Here is a 22,036-nt window from a genome sequence, read left to right on the forward strand (position 1 = left end):
ACAGAACAGAGGTTTGACTCAAATGCAGACTCAGGCCTCTCCTCTTTCCACTATGTCATGTGGCCTCCTGCCAAATCAGCTGGTGGGTTTAATACCCCTCATTGCAAAGCATCTATATTTCAACTCTTTTTTTCTTGAGACAGAGACTTACTATGTCACCCTCAATAGAGTGCTCTGGTATCACAGTTCACAGCAACCTCAAACTCTTGGGCTTAAGCAATTATCTTGCCTCAGCCTCCCAAGTAGCTGGGACTACAGGCACCCACCACAATGCCTGGCTATTTTTTTTGTTGCAGTTGTCATTGTTGTTTAGCAGGCCCGGGCCAGGTTTGAATCCTCTAGCCCCAGTGTATGCGGCTGGCACTCCAACCATTAAGCTACTGGTACCAAGCCAATATATTTCAACTCTTTTAATAGTTGTTCTCCACGGTTTAATTTTTGTCACATTTTGTTCTCTTTCCCTCAATAATTTAGGAGTTCAGTGTCTTTGGTTCATTTCACCTCCAGATCGCCCTGCAGTAGTTGAGAGGCAGTTAGCATGTATTTCTAGAGGTGACAGGGGAGCTGAGATGCAGGGGCCCATGAGTGTACTCTGGGGCTGGAGCACAAGCTAATCCTTGAGCATAAGAAACAGGAAACAAGGGTCCACTCATCAGAGCACACAAAGAGGGTAAGGAAAACCAAGGAAGACGTGTATTAAACCTTCTACAGCAAAGAAAAATAGTTTGAAGTAAATGTGCACTGCTTGGGTTAGAGTGTAAAATGAAAAAAGCAAGGAGAAAATTGTGAAAGTAGTATAGTTATTAGAACCTTAAAGCACATACATACTCTTGTGTGTATACTATTATCTGTTCACAAAAAAGTTGGAAATACACAAAATGTTAATAATTTTTTTTTGAGACTCTATGGCTACCTTCTTTGTATATTTCTGTATGCTTTTATAAAAGGTCATCAACGTTTTGTTTAGAGTATATGGGTTATCATTGATTCATCCTTTCCCACATTATTATTATAGCTTCCAACCAGCTTACTCTCCCCTATCTATCCTCTTTCCCACCAGGAGAATTTTCTTACTAAATCAGAAATTGAGGCTCAGAGCCCGTAGCTCAGTGGTTAGGGTGCCAGCCACATACACTGGAGCTGGCAGGTTCGGATCCAGCCCAGGCCTGCCAAATGACAACTACAACCAAAAAATAGCCAGGCGTTGTGGCGGGCGCCTGTAGTCCCAGCTACTCGGGAGCCTGAGGCAAGAGAATCGCTTTAATCCCAAGAGTTTGAGGTTGCTGTGAGCTATGACACCACGGCTCACAGCAACCAAAGGTGACGTAGTGAGACTCTGTCTCAAAAAATTAAATAAATAAATAAATAAAATCAGAAATTGGATCATGTTTCTCCAGCAACTAAAGGTTTTCCATAAATTATTGCTAATTGTTTTAAGTGTAATAATAAGAATATGGGTCAATAGGACACTACCTGTAGTCTCGGGTGCTCGGTACATGCTAAGTACATGATGATATACACATACATGCATATGCTTTGTATATTTTTTCTTTCATTTTTAAGGCAAGAAAGAGGTAAATCAAAGGTGACCAGATGTTGAAACTAGGGAGAAGGTCTAATCATGCCCGTTGTATTCTTCCAATTTCTTCAAATGTTCTGAAATTTTTTTCTCAATAAAATATTTTGAGGGAACAAGTTACCCATGGCTGGTTACAGAAACTCTCTGGCCTGGCCCCAAACCTCTAACCCATATTGTCAGCTAAATCTCTACGAGATCTCATCTCCACTCCATGCCTCCAAGATTTAGTCTCAAAAACAGCTTCATTCTTAAGTTCTACTTTCAAACATGTGCACATTTCATAACAATTAATAAAATACAAATTAATTTTTTTAGGTATTAGGAATTACTTATTAGAAAGAGAAAACAATTACTAGAAAGAAAGGAGTGACCAGATGAGAATTAACTATGTAAAGAATAAATTTACGGCATATCACGAACTTTTTGATTTGATGTGAAGGTATAGTCTAAGGAAGCAAGAAATCTGGACTGTGAATCCAGAATCTGGAGACCCTCAGCTTTGCTTAGTGTATCCTTGCTGGCTAAGTTCAAGTCCTAGCCCTATCATTTAGTATCTGTGTGATCTTGGACAGGTTACTTTACCCCTCTGAACCTCAATTGCCTTGTATGTAAAAAAAGTGACAATACTTTACTTTCAAAAGGATCAAATGAGAAAACAGATGAGTAATCATGAAGTATTCTAGAAAGTTCCATGTATATTTAAAGTATTATGGCTTGGCACCCATAGCTCACTGGTTAAGGTGGCAGCCACATATACTGGGGCTGGTAGGCCCAAACCCGGCTTGGACCTGCTAAACAACAATGACAACTACAACAAAAAAATAGCTGGGCATTGTGGCAGGTGCGTATAGTCCCAGCTACTTGGGAGGCTGAGACAAGAGAACCACATAAGCCCAAGAGTTTGAGGTTGCTGTGAGCTGTGATGTCACAGCACCCTACCGAGGGTGACATAGTGAAACTCTTCTCAAAAAAAAAAAAAAAAAAAAACCTGGGCGTTGTGGTGGACACCAAAAGTCCCAGCTACTCAGGAGGCTGAGGCAAGAGAATCACTTAAGCCCGAGAGCTTGAGGTTGCTGTGAGTTGTGACACCATAGCACTCTACTGAGGGTGACATAGTGAGACTCTGTCTCAAAAATAAATAAATAAAAATTAAAAATAAGTACTATCACTACATTTCTTATGAAAGTTTGACCACCAGACCACGTTATATATCCTGTAAACATAAGAATAGCTCGAAAGGGGTGGTGCCTGTGGCTCAAAGGAGTAGGGCACCGGGCCCCTATACCAGAGGTGGTGTGTTCAAACCTGGCCCCGGCCAAAAACTGAAAAAAGAAAAAAAAAAAAGAATAGCTCAAAGGATGTTTAAAGACTAGAATTTGGATTTTTGGAGTATCTTGCACAGGAAAGAATTCACCCCTCTTAACGCTCTTGTATAAAGCAAAAGCCCCTTCAGTTCTGGGTTCCTCTCTTGCATGGAATTTTAATCAGTTCTCGCAGCTTGTTTTTCGGCTTAAAATACCATCAGACTTGAGGACTACCTTCCATTTCTGAGTTCTCAAGTTGGATCAGGCTCAGGTCAGTATAGGAGTGGGGGTAAAGACACACCCATTTTCAAAGGAGAAATGCTAAATCCAAAATAAACGCAAAACCACACAAAAACGCCCTCTATAAGGCCTTTGTGTTGGGATTGTGTAGTGGGGTGAGGTTCCTGGGTGGTACTGAGTCCATTTCCTTATGATCCATCCCACAGAAGTCATGTCTGAAGACAGGTCTGGTGCCCTCTCAGTACTGAAGACCAGTCAGCCCCAGGGTTGCTCCCACCTATGTCAATACAGGGCAATTCATCCACCCTCAGCACCTCCCCCTACCCAGGTCAGTGGGCCTTTCTCTGGTGAATGTACAGCACATGCCAGGATGGTCTCCATTCTGCTGAGACAGATTTCATCCCTTGCATGTGAGTATTTGTTGGTGGCGATCAGTTAGCTTTTATTTCAGAGGGGCGTCCCCACTGAGTCTCACTGTGCCCATCTCCCAGGAGATGGTGGGCCCCTAGCAGGCCAGGACCACAGTATATGATGTTTGTCACTCTACCCCCTGAGTGTATACAGTAGGCCTTCAATAATTGTTCATATCAGTAAATTGAAATCTGCCTGCAACCTCATTTGCATTTTCCAGGTAAGACATGAAAGGGCCTTAGGCATCCAAGTGTTTGTCTTCACTAAAGCATTCATTCATTCACCCATTCACCCATTCATTCAATACTGAGTGACTCACCATGTGGCAGGCATTGTGCAGCAGAAAGTGACTCAGCAACAAATGCTTCAGCAGGTTTGCACAAAGAGCAATAGAAGCAGAGAGGTTAGTTCTTAGTTATGCTTTTGGGAGATGACAGGGTGGCAAAGGCTTCCCAGAGGAAATGGGGTTTCTGTCGGATCTCTAAGGGCGAGCAGGAAGTCCGTGGGCAGACAATAAAAGAGCAGCAGCATCCTGGATGGGAAAAGCATGAAAGAGGAGGAGAGAGGCCAAATCATGCATATGTCATTTTGTTCCCTGGGGCTTGTTTTTTAGAGTGGGGCAGGGTGGATGAGGCTAGAAACTGGGCTAGGGCAGTGCAAGAAAGGCCTGAATTCCATGCTGAGAATGGGTTCATTTATCCTATGGTGAACAAGGACCCATTACAGATTTGGGGGGCAAGAGGTGTCATGATCTGTTTTTACCAAAACTGCTTATCTAACATTAATTTGTCCACTTGTCCACTCTCTACAAGGCTGGGAACATGCAGTAAGCAGGAACAGAACCTGACTGTCCCTAGCACAATGGCTAGATATAGGAAGAGCTAATCAAACAGCAGCTTGAGGAGAGCTCAAGGCCTCAAGCCCAGAGCCGCCCTCCTCCATCACCTGCTCCTTTCAGCAGGCAGGTGAGCATACAGAGCAGCTTACGAGGAGTGTGGAGATAGCTGTGGGGATGGGCTGTGCTCCTGGGCAGCAGGGCCAGCATGACTCGCTTGACAAGGAGTAACAGAATGCAAGCAGGAAAGGCAAGCGAAGGTCCCTGTGGAGAATGAAAATCAGGAAGAACCATGTGGATTCTGTATGGTAAGAAACAACATGGAACCAAGTAGCTTATTCTAAGCTATTAGTTGGACCGTCTGTCTGATTTCTTCCAGTTGGCAGAAGGTTCCAGCCAGAAGGCATACAGGCCCACCTTCTGGCTCTAGGAAGTGTCCAGTCAATTATAGGTTAATCCCTCTGAGCTCCAGCTACTCATCACTTCCTGAAGTTGTCTAGCAGGGGCTGGGCCAAGAGACCCATGTGTGAGGGAGTCCAAAAGCTTGGAGTCCTCACGACTCTGAGGACACATGACTATAGTAGGGGTTAGCAGCATCCTTACCCTACATGCATCCGAGGGAAACCCAGACTGTCTCCAGGCCATGGAAAATGTCCAGACTAACCTGGGAGCTCGATACAAGCCCCTGCCAGCAGTCGCACCTAGCAACCAACTCGGCTCACTGCTGGGCAATTTAGAATTACACTGGCAGGGTTTGTTTTCCTAGTCTATCGGGGCCCAACACACTGTAATAAGAATTGTGTTTTCTTTTCCTCTATTCTGGGAAGGGAAATAATAACAACAGCTACTATTACAGAGCACCTGTTCCATATTCTGCACTTAATGTTTCTTCTCTCTAACACAGTGATTCTCAACCTTCCTAATTGCTGCGTTGTTACAAACGGAAAAAAGGGGTCATGACCCACAGGTTGAGAACTGCTGCTCTAACCCTTACAACAACTCTGCCAGGTATGTGTTGTTATTTGCTGTGAAGCTGAAAAATTGAGGTTCAGGTGTATCCTAGTACATAGTAGAGTAAGGATGAAAGCCCTGAGGGGCTAACTCTGATCCAGGGCTCCCCTCAGCACTGAACTACCCCATCATAGAAACAAACAAAAACTCATGAACCTACGATAGTAATCCAGGTCTGAGGGCTCCAGCAACTCCTCCCACTTCTACCAGATCTATTAAAGGGAAGACAAAGGAGCTCATTTTGAGGCTGGTCTCCTGGAGTCAGCAAAGACACAAGAAAAGAAGTTAATTGTCCACAGCAATACCAGGAAGGAGACAGGTACAACTCAGGCAGACCTTTTCCTGCTTGGTGTATTACTACCCAGGTGCAAAGCCCTGCCCAGGCCTCACCCTCCTTGGTGAAGACTCTGAAAGATGTCTTCTGTTGGAGGTATTAAAAAGAGTGTTAAAAATACTGGGTGGTGCCTGTGGCTCAGTGGGTAGGGCGCTGGCCCCATATACCAAGGGTGGCGGGTTCAAACCTGGCCTCGGCTAAACTGCAACAAAAAAATGACCGGGCATTGTGGCAGGCGCCTGTAGTCCCAGCTACTCAGGAGGCTGAGAATCACCTAGGCCCAGGAGTTGGAGGGTGCTGTGAGCTGTGACACCACAGCACTCTACCGAGGGCAATAAAAAAAAAAGTGTTACAAATACTATGACAAGGCCAGGCACAGTGGCTTGTGCCTGTCATCCTAGCACTCTGGGAGGCTGAGGAGTGTGGATTGCCTGAGCTCACAGGTTTGAGACCAGCCTGAGCAAGAGCGAGACCCTGTCTCTAAAAATAGCCAGGCTTGGTGCCCGTAACTCAGTGGTTAGGGTGCTGGCCACATACACTAGGGCTGGTGGGTTCGAACCCAGCCCAGGCCTGCTAAACAACAATGACAACTATAACAAAAAAAATAGTTGGGCGTTATGGCAGGCATCTGCAGTTCCAGCTACTTGGGAGGCTGAGGCAAGAGAATCGCTTAAACCCAAGAGTTTGAGGTTGCTGTGAGCTGTGAAGCCATGGCACTCTACCGAGGGTAACAAAGTGAGACTCTGTCTCAAAAATAAATACATAAACATTCTATGACAATTGGCATAAGGAGGGGAACCACGCTAACAGGACTCACAGCAGGTATCATCCCGGACTTAGCGCTCTCCATCTCCACATCTAACTAGGTAGCTAATCAGTATTCACACTGACCTCTACAGTAGACCTTGAATCTGTCCCCTGCTCACATATCACCCAGATTCATGCATTAGTCTCCTAGCTGTACCCCCAACCCCTAGGCTGCCCCCAGTCTATCTATCCTCTCAGCCAGAAGGATCATTCTGAAACACGCCCTTGCTCCCTGCACCTCGCTGCTTGCCTGGCCCCTGGATCTCTCAGGGTAAAGGGCAACCTCCCTGGCTTAGTGTTCACACCCTGTGTCCGCCTCTGCACTCCTCTTAGCAACTTTCCCAGCCACTCAGCACACACTCCCTATGCCCGTACTTCCTGAATGCACTGCTCTGTTGTTTCGTGCACTGCTCTGTGTTGTGACTGCAAGGCGGGCCTCTCTTCTTTAGAAGGCCATTTCCCCCTGCTCACTCCTGCCATTCCTTTGGAACTCAACTTGATACCATCTCTTCCAGGAAGCCCCAGGCCGACTAAGGTGTCTTCTCCTTCAGGCTTCTCAGCACCCCCATGATTCCCCCATCAGAGAACTTGAGTTGTTGGTCTTTCTCTTCTGTCTGCTACGCTAAATTCTCTGGAACAATACCCAGGCCCCCAGCACAGTGTTCGAAAGACCACAGGGATTTTTGGATAGGAAAATGAAGAGGTCTCCTCCCCAGCAAACAGATCACAGGTTTGATCACAAGTCAGAGGAGCATTATGGTTTAGGTGTCTGTAAAGTCCCATCAGTCTTTGCAACTGAGCTCTGTTACCAAGGGAACTGATCCTTCTACTCTGACGACAGTCTTGCTTTATAAACTGTTGTTTGGTCACAGTGAACTTTCTCAACCCTGAGTACCAGTTACCACAAATGATCAGTGCCCTAGAAGCTGTTTTATGGCCACAGTTTGGGGCATGTTAGGGAAGGGAAGCCAGTGGTTCCTGGGCTCCAAAATTTACAGGTTCTGGTCAAAGAATGCTGGAAGCCACTACGTGCTGTTCTGGAGAACAAGCCCACCTTAGCAATCTTCTAAACACATCTAGTTCTGCCCAGGACTTAGCTCTTCATTATTGAAAATTTCAGTCTGTGAAATGTGTTTGGTTTCAAGCTTCTTGTCACGGGGATACTTATTTAAAAATTATGCCCAACCTGCTGCCTGAAGGAAAGGTGCTATAGTCTGATTAAGAAGCTTCTTGCACCAGCCTGAGCCAGGCATTGTGGCAGGTGCCTATAGTCCCAGCTACTTGGGAGGCTGAAGCAAGAGGATCACTTGAGCCCAAGACTTTGAGATTGCTGTGAGCTATGATGCCACGGCACTCTACCAAGGGCAACAAAGTGAGACTCTGTCTCAAAAAAATAATTTAAAAAACGGCTGGGTGTTTATAGCTCAGCTGCTAGGGCACCAGCCACAAGTACTGGAGCTGGCGGGTTTGTATCCAGCCCAGGCCTGCCAAACAACAATGACAACTACAACCAAAAAGTAGCCAGGTGTTGTGGCAGGTGCCTATAGTCCCAGCTACTTGGGAGGCTGAGGCAAGAGAATCGCTTAAGTCCAAGAGCTCCAGGTTGCTGTGAGCTGTGACACACAGCACTCTACCGAGGGCAACATAGTAACACTCAGTCTCAAAATAAATAAATAAATAAAATAGGGCGGCACCTGTGGCTCAAAGGGGTAAGGCGCCAGCCCTATATGCTGGAGGTGGCGGGTTCAAACCCAGCCCCAGCCAAAAACCGCAAATAAATAAATAAATAAATAAAAATAAAAATAAATAAGTATATAAGATAAAAAAAATTTTTTTTTAAATCAGCTTCTTGCAGTCAGCTCCTGTGTGCAGAAAACCTAAGCTGTGAAATGAACTGAAGAGGCAGGCATGTTCCAGGCAGCGTTTCTTGACCAAAAGCTGAGTTTTCATCTGAAAGACCAGGGAGGGCCGAGTGGTGAGGCCCTCCTGGCAATGACACTGGGGGTGACTGGGCCCCCTTCTTTTTTTTTTTTTTTTTTGCAGTTTTTGGCCAGGACTGGGTTTGAACCCGCCACCTTCAGCATATGGGGCTGGTGCCCTACTCCGTTGAGCCACAGGTACCGCCCAACTGGGCTCCTTCTTCCCTTTCAAAACTCTGGTTCTTTTCCCCTTCTCCTCTTACTGACCTTGAGATCAAAGTGAGCGATTTTCTTTGTGTGAAGGTAGTTCACCCCATCCAGGATCTGCTTAATGAAGCTAGTGGCCTCCTCCTCACTCAGTGACTCCTTCTGGGCCAGGAAATCGAAGAGCTCTCCTCCAGACACACTGTAAGACACCAGAGGGAGGGCCAGGCCCAGTCAGTGTTGTGTGTCAGGAGGAGTTGCATCTGATGGGTGCAACCCCTGATCCTGACACTCCCCCAGGGACCCTGTAGAGCAGAATCCTCCTAGCTCATGTCATGGGCTTTATCCAGCAACAGGGACTGACTGTTGCTTCTATTTGCTGTGTTCTTTCTTTTGGATCACAAGGGAAGGAATCACCCTGAGGGTATTTCCACAAGGGCCACTGCTCAGACTCCAGGCTGAGGTCCCTGGTTACCGTAGATGTTGCTGTCTGTTCCCACTCTGCAGGACTGAGATGGCAGAGGACAGAAACAAGCACGGTGAGATGATGCTATAGTCTGAATGTCTATGCTCCTCCTAAAATTCATATTTTGAAATCCTAACCCCTCAGGAGATGGTATTGGGGGAAGGGGCTTTGGAAGGTGATTAGGTTATGAAGACAGGGCCCCCTCATGAATGGGATTATTGCCCTGCTAAAAGAGACCAGAGGACTCATTCACCCTTCTCATCACGTGAAGTTACAGTGAGAAGCAGGTGAGGAAGCAAGCCCTCACCAGACACTGAAATCTACCAGTACCTTCATCTTGGAATTCCCAACTTCCAGTACCATGAGAAATAAATTGCTATTGTTTATCAACTACCAAATTTATATTATTTTGTTATATAGAGCTTGATTGGACTAAGAGAAGAAATTGATACCAAGCCTGGGTAACAAATATCTAAAAATGTGGAAGCAGCTTTGGAACCCGGAAGTAGAGGCTCAAGAGTTTGAGGTACGGACAAGAAAAAGCCTACATTGGTTGGCGTGGTGGCTCACACCTGTAATCCTAGCACTCTGGGAGGCTGAGGCAGGTGGATCGCTTGAGCTGACAGGTTTAAGACCAGCCTGAGCCACAGCGAGACCCCATCTCTAAAAACAAAAAAATAGCTGGGTGTTGTGGTGGGTGCCTCTAGTTCCAGCTACTTGGGAGGCTGAGGCAAGAGAATCACTTGAGCCAGAGTTTGAGGTTGCTGTGAGCTATGACTCGACAGCACTCTACCAAGGTGACAAAGTGAGACTCTATCTCAAAAAAGAAAAAGAAAAAGAAAAGGAAAGGGAAGGAAAGGGAAGGAAAAGCCTACATTGCTAGGAATGAACCCTTAAGGGTGGTTCAGGTGAGGGCTCAGATGGAAAGAAAAAGATTTCTCTGTCTTCTTAGGCAGGCATCCTCAAACTTTTTAAACAGGGGGCCAATTCACTGTCCCTCAGACCGTTGAAGGGCCGGACTATAGTTTAAAAAAAAAAAACTATGAACAAATTCCTATGCACACTGCACATATCTTATTTTGAAGTAAAAAACAAAACAGGAACAAATACAATCACACTGCCTCATGTGGCCGGTGGGCCTCAGTTTGAGGACCCCTGTCTTAGAGAATACCTAAGGAGCAGTATTATGGCCACAGTTTGGGGCATGGTAGGGAAGGGAAGCCAGTGGTCCCTGGGCTCCGAAATTTACAGGCTCTGGTCAAAGAATGCTGGAGGCTAACAGAATATTAGTATAAATATGGATGGTAAAGGCTAACAGACTATTAACATAAATATGGACAGTAACGGCCATTCTGATGAGGTTTCAGATGGAAACAAGGAACATGTTATTGGGCAATGGAAGAAAGACCATTCTTGTTATGAAACAGCCCTTATGAATTCACGAAGGGGTGCAAGGCAAGAAGTAGTATAAGGGCCGCAGAACTCTAAGAAAGAGTAGGCTTAGCAAAAATAATAACAATCTTGCTTGATAATAATCACTGTCACCTCTGTTTGCTTCTTTACTCTGGAATAGTTTTTGAGATATATTCCAGGTCCTACATTCCAATAAGGGCCACACGTAAGCCAAGGAATTGACTCAACTAGTCTTGAATCCTCCACCCAAGGTCCTTCATTCCAGTAACTGACCCACCTAGATACTGGCCTAGACCAAAGGACTGATGGTTCTGCCTTGAAACCAGCCAATTAGCAGACCCTGATCGCCTACCCCCATGCCCACAAAACTGTCTTTAAAAAGTAAACCCTCCTGTAAACTCTCCTATCTCTGGATATTGGCTTTCAGGCAGCCAGCAGATGACCCTGGCTGGGCAGCAACAGTTACAAAGTAACAGAGAACCTGACTGAATTGTGTTTGTGTCCTAGTGTTTTATGAAAGGTAGAACTTACGGGCGGCGCCTGTGGCTCAGTGAGTAGGGCACTGGCCCCATATGCCGAGGGTGGCGGATCAGGACCCAGCCCCGGCCAAACTGCAACAGAAAAATAGCTGGGCGTTGTGGCGGGTGCCTGTAGTCCCAGCTGCTCGGGAGGCTGAGGCAAGAGAATCGCGTAAACCCAAGAGTTAGAGATTGCTGTGAGCCATGTAACGCCTCGGCACTCTACCCAAGGGCGGTACAGTGAGACTCTGTCTCTACAAAAAAAAAAAAAAAAAATTGGATATTTGAGGAAATTTCTAACCAAAGCTTTGAAAAGCTTTGAAGGAATGGCCTGGTTTCTCTTGACTGTTTATATAGTAAAATGCAAAAAGAGAGAAACGAATTAAAGATGGAATTGTTAATCAAAAGGGAATAAAAACTTAAAAGTATGAAAAATGTTGAGCCTATTCATATTGGAAAAAATGAATCTGTTTGGGAGAGAACAAAGGTGTGGCCAAGCACTGTTTGATAAGATCAGCTAGCTCAAGGGAAACCAGGTGCTATTCATTAAGACAATAAGGGAATTAGTCAGCCACCTAAACAAAAGCTAGAATTTATTGTTCAAGACCATTGGAATGACCTGGAAGTCATTTCAGAGATTTTAAGGGGTAAAGGGGTTTCCTTCCCATCACAAAGCCAAAGGTCAGGGGCTAGGGGGTAGAAAGATATCAAAGAAGGGGCCTTCGCTGCCCAGGGCTGCCTCACATTGCAGGCTCTGCTCCCCAAACTCTGTTGCCATGCTCCTTAGTCACACCAGATCTGGCTCCCAGAGGGCAACAGTGTGGCAAGCTCTATGCCAATCAAAACTGGTGGGTGGGTGTCTGCCTCCACCTGGATTTCAAAGGATGCCCTGCAGAGCTGGGGGGGGCCCTGGGCAGAGAACAGCCTTGGAGGCAGGGAGCACCTATGAATGCAATACCCAGCAGAGCCATGGGGGTGGGGTTGCCTCCGGACTCCCAGCCAGTAGAGCCCCTGAGGTGCAATTTTAGCCTGGGAGAGCTGTAGGCAGGCAACTTCAACCCATAAGAATTATGGCATAGAGTATGCCCAGCAAAGTCATGGGGGGAGGGTCACCCAAAGCCACAGGGGCCGCACCTCTGCCCCAGCAGGCCAGGAAGGCAGAGTATTGAGCCAAAGATTACTTAAGGTTTTGGACTGGCTTGAGACCTGTCACTCACTCCTTTCCTTTTTGTCCCTTTCGGAATGGGAATGTCAATCCTGTGCCTGTCTCCGCTCCCATTGTAATTTGAAAGAACATAACTGCATGGGATGTCCCAGGTTCACAGCTAGAGAGCAATCTGTCTCATGAAAACTCTTGCCTCATAACTCAAAGACTTATCCATATCTGATTTAGATATTTAGACGAGACTTGAGACTTTAAACTCTGGCGATAATGCTGGAATGAGTTAAGAGTTTTGGAGCTATTGGGATGTAATAAATGTATATTACAATTAAGAAAGACATGAATGGGGAGGGGGGCAGGGACAGAACACTATAGTCAGAGTGGACTAAGACAGATAATAAAGAGGAACAAATGCTGGGCCAGACACTGGAGACCCAGATTCTGTTCCAGCCCTGTCACTGACCTTGGACAACTCACTCCCTTCTCCAGGCAGGCCTTGGTTTCCTCACCTACAAAATGAGAATATTGGACAAGCTGGCTCCTCAAGCAGATTTTCATTAATATTATAAAAGATGGCCTGTTCACAGATTCAAAAGACTCTAGTCCTGGCCCCAATTTAAACACAGGACCCCATTAATTACATTAACCTTTAAAACCTCTAGAATAACTACTTTTTTTCATACTACACACTCTCATACCCTATGGTTCGTGTGACAAAAATAGAGAACCACATGGCAAAAAGACCCCCCCTCCCCATTTAGAGTTGCAAAATAAAATAGGTTTTCACTTGCTAAACCTGGCAACCCTCCTGGGCTTGTTTATCCTCTGACAGATACGGGGCTATGCAGGCAGTATGTGCTTCTCCGGGGCTGGGACAGAGCCAAAGGTCACCACAGGAAAAAAAAATCTCAGGCAAAGATCTGGGGCAATGAATCCAGGACCTTAGGATCATTTGGGGCAACCTGTTTTTTTAAGAGACGGAGTCTTATTTTGTCATCCTGGGTAGAGTGCTGTAGCGTCATAGCTCACAGCAACCTCCAGCTCTTGGGCTTAGGTGATTCTCTTGCCTCAGCCTCCTGAGTAGCTGGGACTACAGGTGCCCGCCACAGCGCCTGGCTATTTTTTGTTACAGTTTGGCCAGGGCCAGGTTTGAACCCCCCACCCTTGGTATATGGGGCCAGTGCCCTACTTACTGAGCCACAGGTGCCGCCACTGGGGAACCTGTTTAAAATGCAGGTTCCCAGGTCCCACTACAGACCTCAACAAATTAGATTCTCTAGCAGTAAGGCCTTAGAACCTGTATTTTTATAGTAATAACAGTAATTAATATTCACTGAACACTTTTTTTTACATCCGTTAAGCACGCTCATTTAATCATCACAATACCTTAGGAGCTAAAAATTATTATTGTATTTTCCTGTTTCACAGTTAAAGAAACAGAGGCTCACGAAGGTTAAATGACTTGCCCACAGTCATACGGCTAGTAAGTAGTACAGTCAGGATTCAAACCCTAGCAGAATAACTCTCAACTATTATATCATATTAAGTATGCTTACATGATTCTTAGATGTCCGGAATAGCTCTATCCAGCTTTGAGAATCACTCCCTGCCACCTAGTCCATCCTAAATAAACACATCAATATTCTTCTCCCCTTTCTGTAAAAATGCCTAGAAGCAGCACACCTGGACCTGCTGGGTAATCTCAGCATCATGAAAAGTAGAACTGGATATGAGGGGATACAAAAGGAAGGACACAGCAACACTTCTGACATATCGTGACCTAAAAAAATCAAACCTATGTCTGCTTAAGCCTCTTGTTTAGCACTATCAGCAGAACTTTCTGCAGTGATGAAAATGTCCCGTGTGTATACTATCCAACGCAGCAGACACTAGTCACATGTGTTACCAAGCACTTGAGATATGGCTAGTGTGACCGATGAACTGAATTTTAAGTTGTATTTCATTTTTACAATTTTATTTAATTTTAATTAATCCTAATTTAAAAACCAAAGTCAGGTAAAATATTTCCCATGAAACACACCTTTATTGTTGCGGTAGGATTGCATTTCACTTCAACTATTGCACTGCTTATGAGTTGAGGTGTGCTGTACGTGTAAAAGTCACACTGGTATAAAAAAAGAAGGTAAAAGATCTCATTGATAATTTTTATATTGACATGTTAAATGATGTATATGTTGGGTTACATAAAAATATGATTAAAATTAATTCCCCTATTTCTTTCTACTTATTCAACCTGGCTACTAGAAAATTTAAAATTACATACGTGGTTCATACTACATTTCTGTTGGAAAGCACCAATAGGAAGGGTATCTCCTCTAGATCTAACTATCAGTTAATAAAAAATACAGGGGATAGAGGAACAAGTTAAGTAATACCATGAGGAAGGAATCAACTCTAATGCAGACTGTTAAGATCACTGATGAGACAAATAACCTAGTTTTTCCAACATATCAATGCCATCAAAAAAGATGAAGAAAAAGAGAGAGAGGGGAAGGTGCAAGGGCAAAGAGAGGGTGAGATAAGAAGGCACCTTTACGTGTACCATCTGCTGGAGCTACAGTGCCCCTCTGCTCAGGGTGAGCTGGCTGTGGCCTCAGGTGTTGGGGACGAGGCTGATGCATTATTTTCTCAGTAACTCATGTGTGAGGTTATCCTGTACCCTACCCCTGCCTCCACCCCCACCCCCACCCCTACCCAGGACAGGTTCTGGAACCAGGAGCATCCTCCCAGTTGCTGAAGGAGTACCTCTGAGTCTGCTTTAGAGGCTGAGGTCAAAGGGCCAGGTTGACTGGCCTCAATACTTCCACAACAAAGACTCGGCCTTCACTTTGGGGTGGGGCATCTGAGAGTTCTACGGCTCAGCTTTTCTTCTTGTGAAATAGGAGTGAGGAAAAAAAAATCGTCTCATCACCACCTTCAGAGGTGGGAGTAGGAGGAATCCTGATGCAGTGTGGGATAAGTGCCATGAGATTCTTGGTACAGTCCTTGACATAAATTCCACAAAGCACCTCATTGTCAGGGTGGCGGCAGTAGAAGAGGGCTTGATTTAGAGTTTATCTGAAGTTTGCCACCAGTGCAGTGTGCTTTCTCAAACATTCCCTCCCTTGAGCCTCTCATCTACCCTGAAGGGTAAATGGAACCTCTGTCTCCACTTGTCAGATGAGGAAACTGAGGGTATAAGAGAGCAAGTGACTTGCCCAAGGTCGCACAGGTAGTAAGTGGCAGAACAAGGATTTGGACCCAGATCTCTCAGCCCCAATCTATCTAGTGGCCCACTTACCATGATCCCTTCATGTTACAAAGCCTGAGTCGCTGACGCAAAAAGGAAAGCCTCAAAGCCACCCCAGGCACTGGGCAGTCCTCTGACAGCTCGTGCAGATGCATCCAAGCCCTCACCACACTGGGCTTCCTTAAGTCTCTCTCCACCCAGCTAGATTATGTTTGATTCCATAGCATTTAGTGTGAGAAAGACATTCAACAGAAGTATGGTGGAAAAAAGAACAAAGGAAAGAAATAAAACACTAAAAATAACAACACAGCCAGGCAAGGTGGCTCACACCTGCCATCCTAGCACTCTGGGAGGCTGGGGAGGAAGGATTGCTTGAAGTCAGGAAAGCAGCCTGAGCAAGAGCAAGAGCAAGACCTCTTCTCTACAAAAAAAATAGAAAAATCAGGCAGGCATGGTGGTAGGTGCCTGTAATCCCAACTACTCAGGAGGCTAAGGCAGGATCCCTCGAGCCCAGGAGTTTGAGGTTGCTATGAGCTATGATAAAGCCATAGCACTCTAGCCAGGTGACAAAGTGAGACAGCCTCAAAAACAAACAAACAAACAAAAAATCAACACGACATAGAATATGTTATATCATATAGACAGTGAAGCCTTGTAATTTATAAGAGTCCTGTCCAGAGACCTTTGCAAACTGCAAATTTCCAAATCCACAGTGCCCCTTCCGAAACACACAGAACCCAGCCCTGCCTTCATCTTTTATACTCCCAGAGCCTCCCAGCCCCTACCAAGTAAGGTTGTAACCTCAGACAAATCTCCAAATAAATAATAATCCTACCATTCTTAGCTTAAATGCTGCATAAATGTAAAAGATTATTACTATAAGGGGGAGGTATTCTGTACCCCAAACCCACTGATATCAAAGCCCAGGCTGGGTGAAAACTTTGGGTGAAGTAATCAGCCAACTGTTTAAAGGTGTGATCTGGGCAGGAGGCCTGGTGATCTATGGTCTCCTTGGGATGAAGAAGGGAACAGACACTGTGGCCCTTAGGGACTCAGAAGGATGGGAAGCTGATGACCTGCCTGGGGTAACTGCCCAAGCTGTGGACAACCAGGCTGGGGACACTCACATCAATGCTCAGTTACCTCTTTTCATAGCCCAGTCTAGAAGCCTGAGTTTTATTTCTTTCCCCCCTAACAATTTCTAGTAAGGGCTTCTCAGCGCTAAGACCTCTGCCATGGAGACATTTCCCATCTCCATCCAAATTCTTTCCTCTCATATCCTAAATCTTTTTAGCTTTAAGATACAAAGCAAAACCTAGAGCCTGGCCTCCCCTCTTCCCTGGTATTCTCAGGATCACCTCCTTCCTGCTGATCTGACCTTTGCCTCCTTCCTCCCTGCAGGTTGGTCTGCCTGCTGGAAATGCTTTTCATACCCTTCCGGGAATGTGTGCGCAAATGAACTGTGTAGGCGGTAATGGGGGAAGGATGCTGCTGGAGCTGCTGGGCCCCAGGAAGCTGGACTCAATTTGGGGAACTGGGAAACATTACCACCACCCTGAAGCACTTTGCCAGGCCGTTCTCTGGTATGCAACCACCAGGGTATTGCTTTCCACAGGCTTGGAATCGAGTAGGCCACAGAACGGTCAGGGGCCAGCAACAAGAGGCCAGCCCAACCCTCAAAGGGGAGAGGTACATTTTTCTGGGCAAGTTCCACATGTGTCATGAGTTAAACTACTGAGATTTTAAATAAATATATTCTTTATACCACACAGAAGTCAATGTACTCATATATGGACAACTAAATCCTTCCCAACTCTGTCTTCAGCAGCCATGACCAGAGGCAACTGCTTCTCAGGAGGTCACAGATGGGATAATCACAGCTGAAGGGGACTTAAACCAGGGCTGGGCATGTCCTCCTAGTGCTGAGCTCTTTTGCAGAAAGCAGGAGGAAGCCTTGCAACAGATAACAGATGCTGGAAGGGCAATGGGGTCAGGGTAGACTCATCCATAAAGCCTGCACCTGAGCATATTACAGCTGAGTCGAGGGACACTAATACCAAGTTCAACTACCAGGCAAACCACTTACCTGCTAGAGCACAGTGAGGATCAGGGGGCCAAAGACTCCTGATCAGCCCAACAGGAGTCACCAAGTCCAAGCACAAAGTCTATGAACTCCTCTCCTGGGAGGTCCCCCTCTCAGACCCTGGCCACACAAGGGTCACATGGCTAGGCACAGTCTTAGCAAGCCTGGGTCTTTTCTAATTCACGAATCCTTAGCATCCCACAAGTAGGTACTCTGAGAAGACAGCTTGGAAGTGAAGGAAGAGACAGAAACCATGAACAGATGAAACTCAACAAGCACAGCACCCCCAAGCAAGTCACAGGAGCGCCAGTGTGACAACTGATGCTATGCACAGTGCACCTGAGCTCACAAAAAAGAGGGCACAGAACTATTGGCTGACCATGAGCCTGCAGCTTGAAACAAGAACATCTCAAGGGTATCCCATACCCCAACTCTTGGGTTTCTGCAAACAGAGAGAAGCAGGTAATTTCCCCAGCAATTAGGCTCAGCACCCATAGCTCAATGAGTAGGGCACCAGTCACATACACCAAGACTGGCGGATTCAAGCCCGGCCCCGGGCCTGCTAAACAACCATGACAACTGCAACCAAAAAATAGCTGGGTGTTGTGACAGGCACCCGTAGTCCCAGCTACTTGGGAGGCTGAGGCAAGAGAATCGCTTGAGCCCAAGAGTTTGAGGTTGCTGTGAGCTGTGACTCCATGGCACTCTACTGAGGGTGACATAGTGAGACTCATTTCAAAAAAAAATTTCCCAGCAATTAAAGAAGTATGGGGCAGCGCCTGTGGCTCAGTGGGTAGGGCGCCAGCCCCATATACTGAGGGTGGCGGGTTCGAACTCAGCCCCAGCCAGCTAAAACAGCAGTGGCAACTGCAACAAAAAATAGCCAGGTGTTGCAGTGGGCGCCTGTAGTCCCAGGTATGTGGGAGGCTAAGGCAAGAGAATCGCTTAAGCCCAAGAGTTGGAGGTTGCTATGAGCTGTGACGCCACAGCACTCTACCGAAGGCAAAAGAGTGAGACTCTGTCTCAAAAATAAATAAATAAATAAATACAAAGAAGTGTCAATTAAAATAATAATGTTTTAATTTATATCTACAAAGATCAATAAATAATGAAAAATGTCTTAAAACAAATGACCCAGGGATGGCAAGACTGCAGGCCAATAAGAACACTTCTATGCTATATTGTTACTGGCTACCCAATACTATCCCTTGAGAGTGAGGATAATCAAAGCCCTATCAATGCAGCTTTTGACCTAATCACCCCACTCCTGCCAACTTAAGCTAAATCCTAGGAATTTAGCTGAAAGAATTCTAAATAAAAGGGGGTAATCAAGGGAAGAAAGTTGTTTTATCAGCGCAATTTGTTGGGGTTTTGTTTTGTTCTGTTTTATTTTTGAGACAGTCTCACTCAGTCGCCCCGGGGTTGACTGCTGTGGTGTCACAGCTCACAGCAACCTCAAACTCCTGGACTCAAGCGATTCTCTTGCTTCTGCCTCCTCGGTAGCTGGGACTACAGGCATCTGCCACAACACTCTGCTAGTTTTTCTATTTTTAGTAGAGACCAGGTCTCACTCTTGCCCAGGCTAGTCTCAAACTCCTGAACTCAGGCAATCCACCCGCCTCCGCCTCCTATCAATGCAATTTGTGAAGGTTAAAAACTGAGAAATGAAAGCCAAATGTCTAACGAGAGGGGAACATTGATATGTAATTCAAAGAAATAGGATACAGTCAGTTAAAAGGGAAAAGGCAATTTATGGAACTATACTAACTGGGGAAAAAAGTAGAGCAGGAAATTGAGCAAGTACAATGACTGTATACAAACAAAGATTGAGGGGAACAACAGAAAAACATAAATAGCAGTGTTTAGGTTGTAGGATTATGAATGTATTATTTATTTATTTTATTATTATTATTATTTTTTTTTTTGTAGAGACAGTCTCACTTTATCACTCTCAGTAGAGTGCCGTGGCATCACACAGCTCACAGCAACCTCCAACTCCTGGGCGTAGGCGATTCTCTAGCTTTAGTCTCCCAAGCAGCTGGGACTACAGGCGCCCACCACAACGCCTGGCTATTTTCTGGTTGCAGTTTGGCCGGGGCTGAGTTTGAACCTGCCACCTTCGGTATATGGGACCTGCGCCCTACTCACTGAGCCACAGGAGCCGCCCAAATGTATTATCTTTTGAGTTCCTCAAAAGTGTTGTTTCTTTTTAAGCAATAAACTTTTAGCAAAGTGACCTGGCCTCGGTAAGGTATGCTTGCCACTCTCTGCTGGGAATTAGGATGCCAACTAACTCTTAGCCTTAGGGCATGCCACACCTCAGGCTGTTGAGACCCTCTCCTGCCTCAGCCTCCTGAGTATCTGGGACTACAGGCCCACACCACGACACTCAGCTAATTTTTTCTATTTTTTGTAGAGATGGGTCTCACACTTTTTCAGGCCTGACCTCCAGGGACCCTCCTGCCTCACTAGAGAGGGGGGAGCACAGGCAATTCTATACATTTAAACATTGAAATGGATAATTTAAGAATCAAATGGAAGAGTATGCAAATGCCCATCTGCTACTTACATCTCTATCTTGCCAACAAGAGTTGTTCTCAAATTAGAATGATCTCAAATGTCAGGTTGTCCACCCAATCTGTAGGCAGGTTAAGGGTGGCTGCTTGGTTTACAGATGAGATCTGAAGTTCAGAGGGTTGACATGACTTGCTCAAGGGCACTAAATCAGAGACTGCTGAGACAGCTGCTACCACTTCCCTACTAACTGGCAGGTACATGTGTGCTTGTGAGGCTCAAAGCATTCCTAACATGGAGCATTGCTCTCGACTGGACACAGACATTGTGACTTGTGCCACACACACCCAACTCACACCCTATTGTTTGCCAGAGTCCTACCTCTCTGTTCCATGGAGATGCCTCTGAGTCTTGATGTCCCAGCCAACCCTCTGAGTCTTGATGTCAACTATCCAAATTCCACTAAGCATTCTGAAGTCCTCCCTGGCTTGGAAAGCATGAGGCCATCCCACCTCATGCTCATAGGTGTCTGCACAAGCCATGTGGACTCAAGTCGTGGCTCTACCATTTCCTGGCTATGAGGTCTTATAAGTGACCTGCTTAGTGTTCTTTGTCTGTCAAATGGGGATCATAAGAGCCTGTGTGTGAAAGCACTGCTATGAGGATTAAGTACAGTAATAGCATTTGGTACAGTGAGCACAAAATAACTTCTCCATGTGTTAGTAAGACATTCCCCTCATCATAGTCTCTGTAAGGATTGAACTAGCTGAGAAATAAAAAGCACTCAGCAAATGCTTGTCTTATAGTAGAGCTCCATAAATAAGAGCTATTATTATAACGATAAAGTTGTCAAACACAGCACAGAAGCAGTAGATTTTCCCCAGGAAAGGGCTGGAGAGGAGCTGCATGTCCCTACTGCCGCCCTGTGGGTCCCAGTACGCCACTCACAGCTCAAGGATGAGCACCACGTCGGTGCGGTCCTCGTAGACGTCATGCAGCGTGATGATGTTGGGGTGCAGCACCTGCCGCAGGATGCTCACCTCCCGCTCGATCTCCTCCCGGCTCACGCCGCGCCGGCTGGCCCGACTCTGCCGCTTCTTGATGAACTTGGCTGCATACTCCAGCCCTGTGCTCTTCTCCCTGCACTTCTTCACGATGGCAAACTGGCCACTGGGGAGACACAGACCCACATGTTTAGAATGTCACTCTAACTCAGAGTCACTCTGCCAGGACAGGACAGATCATCCCCCAGACAGCACCCCCACCAGGCTGACAGCCACTGATTGAGACAGGGCAGGTACTGGGCTTCCCCTCTCTTCACATGAATCCTGTTCCTCTTACTAGGAAGGAGTGTTAGTATTCTTGGTGCATGGGGTGAACACTGAGGCACTGAAAAGTCATTGGTCTAAATGACACAGACTTTTCATTGCTCAGTGAGAACCCAAGTCTCGTCCCCACCAGATGAAATCACAATGTCTATAAGCAGGCTGGGTAGGCAGGGGTGCTGGCTTGGGCACGGGTTGGAGTAGAGGCAGCTTAACAAAGTAAATCGTCACAGTGGGAGACCATCACAGTGAGAGGACTAGCATGACCCCAGAGTTGTAAAGTTAGGAAACTGAGGCACATGGAGAGGTCAAGGGACTCGCCTGATGTAATCACAGAGTTAATGGAGAAACTAAAGCTCAAAGTTAGACAAGCAGCTGTCCACAAAGCCTCTGAGACAGCTTAAGGAGTCCAGAGCATGCTTAGTCCCCTTCAGGTGCCAGCACCTAGGCTGGGCCTGGAAATCCTTCACTCTAGGGACCTTCACTCAAGACAGCAACCACAAAATGATGTCCATGCCAGAGCAGCAAGCAGTTCCGAGCCAGCTTCCCTGGGCACTCCAAGGGCAGCCCACCCTGTGGGGAAGGGTAGAGCCTTCTGCTTCTCCATCTCACTGCTGGAAATCAGCAGGAACAAAAAGAAGTCCTTGCAGCCTTCTAGTGG

General features: G+C 46.1%; 1 protein-coding gene across 7 annotated transcripts in view; it reads right to left on the reverse strand.

The window, feature by feature from the left end:
- The window catches only part of DAPK2 (death associated protein kinase 2), a 136,908-nt gene that overhangs the window by 42,607 nt on the left and 72,265 nt on the right, over positions 1-22,036 (reverse strand). For 4 of the 7 annotated variants that reach the window (XR_008380727.1, XR_008380726.1, XM_053594833.1 and 1 more), the window contains 2 exons: positions 20,999-21,220; positions 8,708-8,846 (listed from right to left, as the gene is read on the reverse strand). Coding sequence is in view for 2 of the 7 variants with exons in the window: in XM_053594833.1 (XP_053450808.1) it covers positions 8,708-8,846; positions 20,999-21,220 (361 nt within the window). In the remaining 5 variants the exon portion in view is untranslated. Of the gene's footprint in view, positions 1-3,853; positions 3,988-8,707; positions 8,847-20,998; positions 21,221-22,036 lie in introns of those variants that run through there. The other 3 variants (XR_008380729.1, XR_008380728.1, XR_008380730.1) reach the window with 3 other exon arrangements.

The sequence above is a fragment of the Nycticebus coucang genome, chromosome 6 (assembly GCF_027406575.1).
Source record: "Nycticebus coucang isolate mNycCou1 chromosome 6, mNycCou1.pri, whole genome shotgun sequence".
NCBI classification, from domain to species: domain Eukaryota; kingdom Metazoa; phylum Chordata; class Mammalia; order Primates; family Lorisidae; genus Nycticebus; species Nycticebus coucang.